At 54.3% G+C, this 13,585-nt stretch overlaps 1 protein-coding gene across 15 annotated transcripts in view; it reads left to right on the top strand.

The window, feature by feature from the left end:
* CACNA2D2 (calcium voltage-gated channel auxiliary subunit alpha2delta 2) overlaps nucleotides 1-13,585 on the top strand; it is a 143,751-nt gene that overhangs the window by 98,955 nt on the left and 31,211 nt on the right. For all 15 annotated transcript variants that reach the window (XM_084988220.1, XM_084988218.1, XM_084988219.1 and 12 more), the window contains one exon: nucleotides 11,718-11,777. In XM_084988220.1, coding sequence (XP_084844346.1) covers nucleotides 11,718-11,777 — 60 coding nt within the window. The remainder of the gene's footprint in view (nucleotides 1-11,717; nucleotides 11,778-13,585) is intronic.

Raw genomic sequence — 13,585 nt, 5'->3', positions numbered from 1 at the left:
TTGCATTCAACAAGGGGTAATCCAGACCAGGGGCAGGGTCAAGGCCACTCTGACCCTGACCTGACCAGGGCTTCAGGGTGTGGCACCTAGGAGTCTGGGTTTATGGGAAAGTCCAGTGGATAAGGGCACCTCATGGTCAGCCAGGAATGACCATGGGTCTGGTTTGGCCAGCACCATGGTTCCATATGAGCATGTATTGCAAAGGTGACAGACAGGCCTCAGGCAAAAGAGAGGCCTGGCCTTGGCCTCAGTACAGGTCCAGGCTCTACCTCTAACTGGCACCATCGCCTGGGCAGTTCCTCCAGTGGGCTCTCTCCCACTGTGCAGTAGGGTCCCCAGCATCATTGTTTGCACATTGAAGGTGATGATCGTCAAGCTAGGTTCTGCTTGTGGTGTGGCTCAGCCACAGTTCTTCATGTCAAGGTCACATATTGCGCCCCTCTGAGCAGGCCCATCTTGTCACTGTCCCACCACTTAAGGCTACGCTTAGGATCATTTCTATAGTGGGACACAGGGGGCCCTAGGCAGAGCAGGACCCAGGTGGGTGCCCAAACCCAGTCGTATAGGCCACCTGCCCATCCCTCTTGCTCTGTCCAAGGTGCTGAAAGTCTGGGCCCAACCTGCCCTAGGGTCCCTGCTGCATGGTGAGCCAGGAGCTTTGCTGCCCTTGCTCTCTGACCTCTGCAACCTCTCTGGCTCAGTGCAACCCAAGACTTCACCCCATTCCCTCCCCCAGGAGAGAAAACAGTGGGACCAGAGTCTCTTTCCCTCTGCCCTCCACCTCCAGCCCAGCCAGTACCCCCTCAGGCACATCCCCATGCCCCTCTGGGCCCACCTCCCTCCTCACTGTCCCATTGCCTCTCCCCCTGAGGTCGGGCCTAATCAGAGCTAATCAGAAAATTATGAGCTGCCTGATTACTGATTAGATTCCTAATGTTAATAGAGTTGAGAAGGGCCCGCTCAGGCTGTGTTTTAGGAAAAAGTGTAAAAATAACATCCAGGAAAGGGAGCATGGTAGCTGAGCAAGAGCTTGGGCTCTGCTGTCCTCACAGGCAGGGGCTCAGCCTCTGCTGTTCTAGTTGGTAGGGGGCTCAGCCTTCAGGTGGAAATATATTTCATAGGAGAGGGGCCTTTTGGCACCCCTAAATTCTGCCAGTGAAGTTGCTACCCCAGGCAGCTGTTACTGCAGAGGCCTCTATCAAGTTTTGTACTCAGGGCAGTGGGACTGAGTTGCAGTGGGAAGATGGGAAGAACCTACTGATGGCACACCACAGGAGAGCAGGACCATATCTGTACTGCTTACGGACCTATGCATGCCTAGCACAAGTAGGGGCTTGGCACACAGTAGGTGCTTAATAAACATTTGTTGATAGCAAAGAAGGAAAGTCACATCACCATCTTCTCACTGGAACCATTACCCTCCCGTGTCCTGTCCCTGAACTGTGGTGGGGTGTAGAGGCATCTGAAGAGACTTCCTAAGAGGAAGTTTTGGAACATGTAAGGAGGACATACTGCTCTGGGGCCCAGGCAGGGGGTGCCAAACTCCCCAGGGACCCAATTATGGCTGACTTGGCCAGATAGGGAGCTCGTGTCCACCTCACCCAGCCCCTTACTCCAGCAGGGCCCTCATGGCTTTTGCTTCCAAACTATCTATCTCATCACTGACTTGGCTGCAGCTGGGTGGGACTGGTGGATGACATTTTCATGAGGTCCAGAGAGGAGTTGGGGTCTCAGAGAGCAGACATCAACATTTCAGACCCCCGAGGCAACCCCTTGGCCCTTCTACATAGAGTGTCCAGTGTGGCCCATACTTAGACTCAGCCTCACCCTGCCCTTACCTTTACCTCTGCACCATCTTAAGTCCCTGTGCTCCGTCAGTGCTGCTTCTGGCCTGATTTTTGCTGTCTTCATCCCAAGGAAACCCAGGTCCTCCAAGCTGGAAAATCATTAAGGGCACCTCCTGACCCACCCTAATCCCATTGACCATGGTAGAAGCCCGTGCTCAGCTCTGGGTCTACACAGATCCAAGAATGAAGTCCCTGCCCTCAGGAGACCACACATAGGAGGGAGTCAGATACAACAGTAATGGAGACACCCAGCCTGGCAAGGGCACCAGCCTTCCTGGAGGAGGTAGATGGCACTGACTCCTAAAGGATGAGGTGGAGCTGCAGAAGGACATTCCAGGTTCAGGGCACAGCAGAAACAAGGGTATAGAACCTACGTATGGCAGGAGGGCAGAGTTCAAGGTCAATGTGGTGGCAGAGTGACGAAGTTGGTGGCGCTAGGCCACACAGGGCCATGTAAAGGATGGCAACAGGAAAGGGAGACGTGGTCAGGGCATCTGGGAAGCACTGGCTGGGAGCACATGGAACTGAGTGCGAAGCCTGAAGGTGTGAGGACCTGGGGCAGATGAGCTCATGCCAAGCAGCTTGAGTGGGATCTCAAGTTGGGTTGGGGAAGGTGAGGGGGGTTCTAGAGAGCTGGTCTGGAAAGGAGAAGGGGGTCATGGGAATAGGGGCTTTGGAGGGGAGCAGCTTCTAAGAGGTGACCTTGGGGAAATGACAGCTCAGCTTGGGTGGGGTTTGTTGAATAGAACACCCAAATGGGGCAGGGCTGGGCTGGAGGTGAGGCCAGGGTGCTATGGGGCAGCGGAGACGGGGCGGGGTTGGTGGAAAAAGGTAGTACTGAGGTGGGGGGCAGTCGTTGACATGAGCTTCAGAGGGGGAGAGGTCAAGCCAAGGTTAAAAGGCCCAAGACAGAAGCTGAGGTTGAGGGGAACAGTCAGGAGGTCCCTGGGGTAAAGCAGAGGGAAGAGGCAATCCAGGACCTGGAGCTTTATCTCCAATTTCCAGACTGAGTCCACATCCTGCCCTCTGTCCTCACCTTTTTCACATCCCCACAGCCCTGGGAGGGCACGGTTGGCGTTCTGGTCAAAAGGGACACAGGTGAAAAGCTGAGGTCCAGAGAGAAAAGGTCGTTGCTTCCCAAAGTACATGCTGGGCCAGTAGCCAAGCTTGGGCCTCCTAAGTGGCAGGGGCATTGTCACATACAAGCACACACACACCCATGCCCACATGTGTGTCTTTAGAACATGACCCAATGGAGGGAAAGGAGACATTGCATGCACTTAAATAAATGACATGTAGCCCTGCTCCTCTGACCAGAGAGTGGCCAACAAAGCTGGGCCTGATACCTTCACATGATGCTATCTGCATCTTTTTTAAAAGGATGAAAGAGATTTTGATGAATTATACCAGGTCATCATTCAGAGGGAGGAAAGCTGGCAAAACTGGCAGATTTATGAGGAATTCCACCTAGCTCACTAGGGACGGATTCACTGAGGAGATGTGCAGGTTTCATGCTGGGAGTGGAAGGGGTGCCAGCTAGGTTGGCAGGTTCTGATCTCCATGATCCCCCTGAGGGACTATGCTGAGCAGGTCAGTGCCTTGGAAGGAGCCCCAGTAGCCTTAGAGTCCACATAGCCCAGCCCTCGGCTTGGGCTCCTGGGAGCTAAGGTGCCTCCTTACGGCTGGGCTCCAGCCCCACAGCCCAAACATGGACCTGATGTAGTGTGTTAGACTTACTGGCTTGGGAACCTCTCACAGGTGCCCAACAAGGGACCCAGAAGCAGCACCAGTGACCCAGCAGGGCATGGTCCCAAGATCTGGGCCTGTCCTGCCACACTCAGCATGAGGCTATACAGGGCAACACATGTCCCCTCCTGAAGCAGCCCAGTTCCAGAGCTGAAGTCTCCTGAGAGTGGACTTCGTCGGTGGTTCCTGACAACTGCTCTGTAAATTCAAGCTGGCCCCTGTGAATGTTCTTCCCAGCCACCAGAGGCCCCTTTCCTCACCTCTTGCCCTGTTCACACGTATTTTTATTGACCGCAGTTCCCATTGAAAACTAAATAATTGAAGCCAGTGGACTTTCTGTCATGGCTTGAGTGCCACTTCACCTCCTTTGCTTCCTGGGAAGGAGGGTCTCAGAGTACATGGCTTCCCTACTCCTGATGTGAAAATTCCACTTTTGTGGTTACATACCAGTAATAGTTCTGGTGGCTGGGCAGAACGTTTTTAATGTCTTCCCATGGAAAAATACAAGCTAGCAACCATCCTTAGATGTTCAGAATGAGCCTGTCTGGATTGAAATTCAATCCTCCAGACACTAGGTTCCAAAACATCTCCATCACAAACCAGCCCTCAATTCTTCCTATTTTTCCTGGGAAATTAAAACAGGGTGCTCCTTGCAGGTGGGACCAAGAGGGCATAGGAATCAATAACCAAGGCCAGGATGCCCACAGGGAGCGAGCAAGCCCAGGCCTGGGAGTGGAGAGACGGGTGCCCCTTCCAGAGGGGAACCAAAACTCGAATGAGTTTTTCCCTGTTACATGCATTCTGACCTTTTTTTTTAAAGAAAAAAAATCCATTTTACTAATTTTTTTTATCAACTTCTGAAGGACGAGTGTAGCTGGTGAGGGAAAAGGTCAGGGAGCCTGTCTATCGCTGCCAACAACAGCAGGCTCACGTGATGGCTCCCCCCTCTACCAGCGCCCTTTGCAGCTCAGAGTGTTTGCTGTTTTCCCTGCAGTTTTGGTTGCTGGAACTTTGGTCTTGGTTTTAGGTGTTTGTTTGTGCTTCCTTTTTTGATCACCATGTGACACACAGAGTTCCTGGGCCAGGGATTAGATCTGAGCAGCAGTTGCAACCTAAACCACAACTGTGATAATGCAGGATCTTTAACCCTCTGTGGAAATGCCACAGCAGGAACTCCTCATTTATTTGTTTTTCATTGTTTCAATTGTTGTTTCATCTTTACGCTGGAAGCAGTTAATCCAGAATGCGTGGGGCAGATGCGTCATGAGACAGGAAGCAGGTGTGCCCAGTGTGGGTAAAGGCAGGAAGCAATGTAAGAAGGCACCTCGGAAGGAGTTCCCATCGTGGCTCAGTGGTTAACGAATCCGACTAGGAACGATGAGGTCTTGAGTTCGGTCCCTGGGTTAAGGATCTGGCGTTGCCGTGAGCTGTGATGTAGGTTGCAGACACGGCTTGGATCCCACGTTGCTGTGGCTGTGGTGTAGGCTGGTGGCTATAGCTCCGATTGGACCCCTAGCCTGGGAACCTCCATATGCCACAGGAACGGCCCTAGAAAAGGCAAAAAGCCAAAAAAAAAAAAAAAAAAAAAGCTCCTCAGATAAGGGGTAGAGAGGCTGGGAGGGCAGGGCTGAGTGCCGGTGACACCCAGGAGGTACCTGTGTCAGCAGTGCATTTGACAAGAAGGCAAAGCCATGGGTCTCTCTGTCACCTGCCATGTATAAGTCATGGGTCCTATCAGCCTGCTCTGCCCATGCTGGTGCACTTCTCTTCACCCCTCAGAACCCAACAAAACAGGGATCAGGACAGGACCCATCTTCAGAAGGTCTTGGTGAATGAGGTTGTGCCCGTAAAGCTCTGAGCAGTCAGAGTCATCAGGACACCCATCGCTCACACGACACATGTCCACCCACACATGAGCCTTCCCCAGGCCACAGGTTGTGCAAGGACAAGGCCAAGTTAGGATTCTCCTAGTCCCTGGCAATGATGTACCTGCTTAGGCATAGGCAGACAAATGCCCACTTAGGCTGAGGTGGCAGGAAGAAGGGACCCACAGGACTAGGACTGCTCACCGGCCGGCACATCTACCCTTGTTGTCAGCCCTGGGGCTCCAGCAACTTCCTTGCTAAGCTGCATCCTCCTTCATTATTATGCAGATATCTTAATTATGCAGATATGTTTTTAGACAGTTTTAAATATGTATATTATTTACTCATTAGACCATAACAGCTCTGGAAATTGGAAATCTGTATTTAGTATCTATCAGTACACAATACAGAGCTAATACAGGGCCCTCTGGTGGGGGGAGAAGTAGGGTGGCGGAGACTTCTGGGCACCCTGGCGCTTATTGCCCTCTCCCAGGGTCTGGGTCCAGTGACACAAAGGTTGGGGGGTATGCCCAGAGCAACATCTGGGAGTCCAGTTACTGATCCCCTTTGCTGGGGAAAGAGCAAAGAAACCTGGGAAGCAGGTAGGGAGCACCTGGGCCCAGCCAGCCAGGCCCCACCCAGCCAGACCTGGTCCTTCTCTGGGATATTCACCATCCAGCCCTGGTCCTTCTCTGGGATATTCACCATCCAGCCCTGTGAGTAGACCTAGGTTTGATGCCTCCTCTACCACTTCCTCACCAGGGGCCTAGGGCAGTGGCACTAATGCTCAGTCCCCTTACAGAGGAGGAATAGAAGAATCCACCTTTCAGGTGTCTTGCTAGGGATGGAGTGGGGAGGGTGAGGAGGAGGTACAATCCTCTACCTATCTATGGATTAACGATGCCAGTCATTGAAGCCCTGGCCCAAGGTATTTCCAGGGACAGTGTCTGGTATCAGCCTGTCGTCATTACTTTCCTTGCAACCCTCTGGCAGTGTTCTCAGGACACCTACACTGTGCTGGGACTTCCCTCTGGGCTTGCTGCCCCCCCCACCTCCACTTCAGAGCCCCCATCACAGCTTCTGCCAGGCTCAGCCCCCAGCTACACAGATCTCAGTATCCTGTGTGTGCCCCACGGGTTCAGGGCCTTTTATCCTAAGCCTCTCATATCCTCTTGGAAGAAAGAGTAACTATAACTAATTAAGACCAAAAAACTTGTTCACTCTTTCCCTCTGGGCTGCACAAAACAAATCCTGTTTGATGGGCAGTTGCTCCCCAGGTCCTTGTAGGCTAGGCCAGCAATGGGGGAGGGGTTCCAGGTGAGAGGGGTAGGGAAGGAGGCTGAAGAAAATTGGGGTCACCAGCCTGCAGGGAGGAGCTGGCCCTCAAAGAGGATGAAGAATCCCAAGGGCTCTGGGATCCAGGCCCAAGCCCACCCCTCCCAGCATGCAGTGGGGCCCTATTCTCCAGGTATTGGCCTCTGAGAGGCGCCCACCATGGCCCCAAGTCCCTTATGTCAGGTCATGGTCTGTCTCGGCTCCACAGCAAATTGAAAGACTTTGAACTTAGTGAAATTCGAAGGTATCTATGGAGGGAGCTGCTCCCCAGGGGAGCTTTGTCCACCGCTCGGTCCTCCACTTTCTTGCCTTTTCCTGTAAGAACAGTTTCCGGAGCTAAGGGAAATTGATTGTTAAGTGAAACTCTCTGATAATTGCCTCTGAAATGCCCGCTGTTATCATGATTGACTTGGCTGTGAGCAGCCCTGCTCAGTAGTCCCACCACAGTTTCCTCCAGCGCCCTGGCGATGATGGAGACATCACAGGCCAGGCAAGCCACCATCAGCAACTTCATAGCACATCACCCTCAAAGGCAGCCCTCCCGCTCCAGGATGTGATGAAGAAAAGAGACTCAGGAAGGATACACAACACACTGAGGGTGACACAGCTGGCCAGGCAGACCCAGACTCAAGCTCTTTACCCAGGTTCAGAGATATTATGACCTTGATTTATCAGATGTTCATTGTGTACCTACTATGTGCCAAGGGCCAGGTGACTGTAAATTTGACAGCTGCCAGATATAGCCTTCACCAAGCTCAGAGCTCAAGGGGAAAAGCAGATGCTTCTCTGAGTTCCATGATAGGGAGAAGTGAGAGCTTGGCAGGGGCCAAGGAGTGGTTAGGAGGAGAATGTGGTCTAAGAATGTGGCATTAGCCTCAAGGGCGAAGGAATGAAACAGGCTAGAGGAGTCTGGGTAAGATTGCACAAGGAGGGAGCAGAATGTGCAGGAGCCTGGTAGCAGGAGAGCCAGGGACTGCGGTGGCTGAGCAGGGAGCTGCTTCCAGGGAACAGACATTCAGGGTCAGAGATGGGAATGGAACGTATCTCTCCCAGACAGGCAAGCCACATCCCCACCCCTGCCCCTGCACTGCTGGCAGTCTTTGTAGGTTTTCCCTTTACCTCTGGGCCTCCGTGTCCTTCCCCATCCTTTCTTCCCCAGGCCATCAGGAGGACCTGGGAGAAGTGGGAGGGAAAGAGAAGAATGAACCTTCGGGCAGGGCAGAGAGAGGTCTGTGAGCTGCCTCCTAGCCAACCCCGAGCAGGCCTGACTGTTGTGGGCTCTGTGGAGACAGGTGCACAAGGCTGCGTTCTGGACAGAAGGGAAGGGAGCCCATGGGCTGGACAAGGACAAAAGGAGGCTTCCAGAGGAGGTGACAGTCTGACACGTCCCAAGCAGAAAGAGTAGATAACAGGCGTGCCCAGAGGAGGGCAAAGGCTGTGTGTGCTCAGAGGCAGTGAGAGAAATCCCTGGGGAGTGGGCTTTTGGGGCAACTTCTGGGGTTTGGAGCAAGGGGGCTACCAAGAATTTAACTACACTCTGAGTAGGTATGGTTACCATCTCTAATTTTTAGGCAAGAAATTGAGGTCTGTGGGTGGAAGCTAGGATTTGAAACCAAGGCCCCAGGGTCCAGCGTCCCCCCCACCTGGGGCCTCTTGTGCTGCTGTGTGGATGCTCAGTCCTCTCCCCTCTCACTTTGGGGCCCATAGAGCCACATGCAGCCATAGCCTGTTCGGTCGACCCCTTTTAACTGCCTCAGCCCTTCCTCCCACACCACCAGGCCTGCATGTTTAGCAGTTTCCACACGTCCAGCATCCAGGGATGGACTGATTGATCTGTAACACCGAAAAAATAATAATGGCTTGATCGTTATTGAAGATTAAAAGTAATCCTTTCACTGTGGCTATTGCAACTCCGTTATTCACGAGTCAGCGGGCTGACCTGGGCCTTTGAGCCCGTGGGACTCCTGGGGCTGGGGCCCTCTCTCCCTGGGTCTCCATCACCTTGGCCTCTAGGCTAGGGAGCCCAAGGGGCCATCAGCCCCCATGTTCCTGAGGCCTGTGAATCCCAGAGTCAGAACTAAGCCCTGAGAGGATGAAGGAGCAGGCATCCTTTGGCCAGCAGGGAAGGTAGGGGCTGGAGCACATGGCCTCAAGGCCATGGCCAATTCAGAGACTTCAGCTAGTGTCAGTTTGGTGTTTACAACCCCATCAACCCTGTGGCTTTTCTGTGGCAAGGGAGCTGATCTGGTTGTTTCCACATGTGCCCCAGCCTCATCCTCCGTGAAATGACAGTGGCTCCAGGCCCACTCTGAGAGGGGTCTGGGGTCCCTGGGAAGGTGGTGGGCCACCAGGTAAGGAAAGGAAGGGGGGCACGCACCTTGAGGTGTAGCCGTGGGGGCTGCTCTCTAGGCTCACACACTTCCATCCAGGCCAGGTGCTGAACTTGCAAGGTCAGCGCTATTAACAGGGGTTAGCCATATTTGTCACACAATAACGTCCTCTGCGCAAGGGCACTACCAGTTTGTAAATCAGGGGCCTCATCTGTCAGGGGCTCTGGTCGGGGTAGGGGTGTTTGTGGTTTAGGCTGAGAGGAGGCCCCAGGATGGAAAGGGAGGGGCAGGAGCTGGGCTCAGGGGAGCCCTTGGGGCCTTAAGAGAACTTTGCCTTTTATATGCAGCATCATGGGGAGCTGCCAAAGGGTTTAAGGGTTTGGGGCAGCAGGGCGGGGGTGGGGGGGAGCAGGATTGCCATGTGCTCAGAGCCACATTTTGAAGGCCTCGGGTACTATGTGGAGAAAGCTAATGAAGGGCAAGAGAAGACGCAGGAGCCTAAGAGAGGAAAGAGCCTAGGCTGGGGGTCATCAGTAGGTGGTTTGAGTTAACATCAAGGGTGGAATGTAGGGGACAGTAGGTAACAAGGTGGATGGGCTCATTCCCAGAGGGGGTGCTGTAAGCTCCAGTGGGCCTGCAGCTTTACCCTAAAAAAAGTGTTCAGGAGCTCCAAAAGGGCCAGGATTAGATGCAAGACCTGGGAACCATCTAGGAGTAGAGAGACCTATGGTCCCTGAACCAGATAAGCATGGTGAGGCCCACCCAAGCAGGCACTGCAGTAACAGGTGTGCAGAGGAGAGAACCTACAAAAAAGAGACAAAGAGGATGGCAGGAGGGGCTCAGCAATGTGAAGTGAGGGGGTTTGACTCTGAAAGGGACTGTCCCTCCCTGCCCCCAGGTCCCCCAACCTCATAGCCTTCCCAGCATTCAATGCTCTCAGCCTGAGGAAGAGGGGGAGCCAGGACCAGCAGGAGTAGAGTTAACTCTGGACAACCCCTTTAACCATGGCCAGCCCTGGGGGTGGAATGCTGCCCAAATGGTGGAGCTCTGCAGGGAGTACCACAAGGCCCCACCACCACACGCTTCCATGCTGGAAGGAAGGAAAGGCTGGTCTCTCTTTTCCCCCTGATGGGCAGCTGCCAGACTTTATTAGAACCTCCTTTCTAGGGCCCACAAACCATCAGGCTGAAATGATGGATGGGAACATTTGTCTTGAATACCAAGGGGCCACAAGCCTCTGAATAGGGGCTGGAGGCCAGAAGGCAGGACCCTACTGCTCAATTCATGGGGTCATGTAGGGTGGGGTTTTGGGGACAAGAGCCTTCTATCCTGCAAAGAACCACTCTATCCCTCCCTGGGGAATGGGGGGCCCTGTGGAGAATGCCTTCAGACCTTGGTCTTGGGCTGGGCAAAGCAAACTCGGTGGTAAGGGCCCCAGCCCAGCCCAGAGTCACTATGTGACCTGGTGATACTCACCATCTCCATCCCTGGGTATCTTCATCTGAGGAGAACATGCCAAGCACATTGTGAATGGTGACAGGTACACATGAGGGAGGGCTTGATGCAGTACTTGACTTGTTCAGGGTGACAGTCATCATTATGATTAACAGGACTTTGCCACACTCACCTCCAAGGGAGGCACTACAGGGCCAGGCTCAGTCCTGTCCTCAGAAGGCTTAAGATTTCCTAAAGGGGCAGGATCCATGGAAGCACAAAATAAGAATCTTGGGACAGCCAGGATTTAGGCCCAGAGGGTAGCCAGGTTCCAGCACCTCCTCCGGGAAGCCTTCCCTGAGGCTCAGGGAAGGGAAGTTCCCATAGCACTGAGCTTCCAGAAGCACCTCAGCTACTCCTGCTCTGCTTGTTCTGCCTGGTTCTGTGTTTCCCCTCTGGACTATGAGAGAGCAGGGCTGGCTCTATCTCCACACGTCTCCACAGTCTGGCCCCAGGTGTACTCGCTAACAAGGTATGGGCTGGACAGACAGCTGTCCTCACAGGCACAGGGGCCTCAGTGGAGAAGGCCACAGGAACCAGCACCCAAAGATGGGCCAGGCTTGTGTGGACAAGAGGCTTAGAGAGCCCTGCTGGAGGAGACTCAGAAAGCTAGGACAAGGACAGTGGTGGTGGGCCTGGGTGGGCAGGGGTGGGCTATGGGTACCTCCTGCTGTGTCCTGAGCAAGCTGGGGGCAAAGGTGTATCAGCGAGGCACTCTGTCACTCGTGGCATTTCATCTTTGGCTGGGGAAGGTCTTCCTCTTAGCTCTGGGGTCTTACTGGTTTGTGGTGAGTAGAGAGTATCAGTGGGCTTGACTCCAGGGCCTGGGTCCTGTGGGAGGGGATGTGGCTGAGCTGAAATCCAGGAAGTCTTGTTGAGAGGCCGCTCGGATCACTCTTTGCAGGCTTCACCTTTCCTGTGGGAGCCCACTATTGGGGGGATGGACTCCCACAGCAAGCTGGAGAATGTCTAGGGGTCTGGCAGGATGCTCAGGGAGTCACTGAGCCAGCCTGGCCCTGGGAAGTGCTGGAGATGGATAAGGCTTTGGGCTGGCCACAAACCATCCTCAGCCTCTGACCTCCCTGTGCTCTGTCCCTCAGAGATTGGCCGATGCTGCAGAGAACTTCCAGAAAGCCCACCGCTGGCAGGACAACATCAAGGTAAGAACTGCAGTGCCCTCCTCAGGCCCTAGGACCTGCTCACCCCCAGCAAGGATGGATGCAGGGGAGGAGGTGGGGGGACGCTGCCCAACCCACTGGAAGGGCTCTGTGTGGAGCCAGGAACCTTTGTCCAGGTTCAGCAAACATTTGAGGCTCCCCTTGGGCTGAGACACAGAGTGCAGATATGAACCTCTCATTCCACCCCAGGAGGAGCTGTTGAGTCCCCTGCGGACAGAAAGGTCGCTCTGAAGTGATGCTTTCCAAAGTTGACATCCTTAGTTAACCACCAGGGGGTGCCCAGACTTCCTGGAGAGCCCCTGGGGCAAAGATGCCTCCTGACTCCAGGACTTTTCAGACTTTAATATACAGACCTAGAAGAGGCGCTGGAGGAAGGGGACCCTATCCCCTTCCCAGACTTGTCTGCGCAGCAGCCTGTCTCCTAGAAGGCCCCCAGGCTGGGATCAGGGACCAGGCTGCCACTGCCACAAAAGCCTCTCCTTCCACCTGAAGAGCTCAGGAGAAGCTCAGGTGCCCATTAAGTGGAGGCGTAAGAAGCTGCGAGCAGGACTCTTCTTGAGGATGGAAGGACCAGAATGTGGGGGAGGGAAGGAAAGCCTCACCAACTGTCCCCCCAACCCCCACAGCCCCGGCACCTCAAACCCACATATGCTGAAATATGCTCACATATTTCAGCAGCTGTGTTTGATTTGGGATGGGGCTAGATACACCTGCACTCTTTCTGTCAGAGGGTCACAGTAAACCAGAAGAGAGACTGACAGGGTTCCTCCCAGACCCAGGGAAGCCCTGATGCCAAGGATGGTGGCCCCCTCAGGGACCATTCTAGTTGGCAGCAATCCCAGTGTCCTCCACAGCCAGTCAGGCATGTGGGCCACGCCTCCTGGTGGTCTCTGTGCTAAATGCAGGGAGTGTTACCAAGAGCTGCCCCTGGAACCCAGGGGTCAATAAGGGATCTGGGCAGCCCCCTGACTCACTCCAGCTCTGAGCCTGGCACCTCTAGGAGGCAGGAGGGATCGCTATCCCTCCTTAACTGATGAAAGCCCTGAAGCATAGAGTGGTCAGGCCTACCTGAAGTTACCTGTTGGGGGCAGAGAGTCACATCTGGACTGTCAGGTATTGAGGGATTCATGCCTATGATGCAGGCCCCCAACCCTGTTCCTTTTCTCTGTCCCCATCCCTAGGCCACCTGAGCCCACACCATAGCATTCTTCCCTTGCTGCCCAGTGGGTGCTGGGTGCTGCCCTCAGGAGCTCGCGTGGGGTTGGAGGGTAACAGATTGTTCGCAGTGAACACATAAATGAGCTAATGATTCCCTGGACCAGTCCCCCATCCCTGGGAGCACGGGGCTGGCCTTTTTCTCCCTCTCCATTCCAGCACCACCACCCATTAATGGACCTCGTGCCTTCTCAGCCTCTTGATCAGAAATACGCACAGCAGCAGCCACTTGCACTCGCTGGCCACTCGGGCTTGCACCCACCTGCAAATAACTCCACCCTGGCAACTCCCCACAAGGCCGAGCCTGAGCCTGTGCTCAAGGCCTCAGGATCTGGCTATCCCTAACTCTCTTGTTAATGTCCCACCTCCCTCTCCTCCTCCCGTGCTCCACCCACACTGAACACCTCACACCGGGCCTCTTCTGTCCCCTCCACCCAGAATGGCCTCTGTTCCTCCTGAAGGCCCAGCTTGTCATGCCTCTTCCTAGTGAGGCTGCTCCCATCTCCCTGTTCATCAGCCACTCCACCCTCTGGGCACCTAGAACCCTTTGCTCCTGATCTGGCCCTTGCTTTGTC

The sequence above is a fragment of the Sus scrofa genome, chromosome 13 (assembly GCF_054392235.1).
Source record: "Sus scrofa isolate SSC_HxYL_T2T_F1_AM1 chromosome 13, Sscrofa_HxYL_maternal_Yorkshire_Landrace_v2.0, whole genome shotgun sequence".
Classification (NCBI taxonomy): domain Eukaryota; kingdom Metazoa; phylum Chordata; class Mammalia; order Artiodactyla; family Suidae; genus Sus; species Sus scrofa.
Note: the sequence above shows the minus strand (reverse complement) of the source record. Positions and strands in the feature narration are given on the sequence as shown.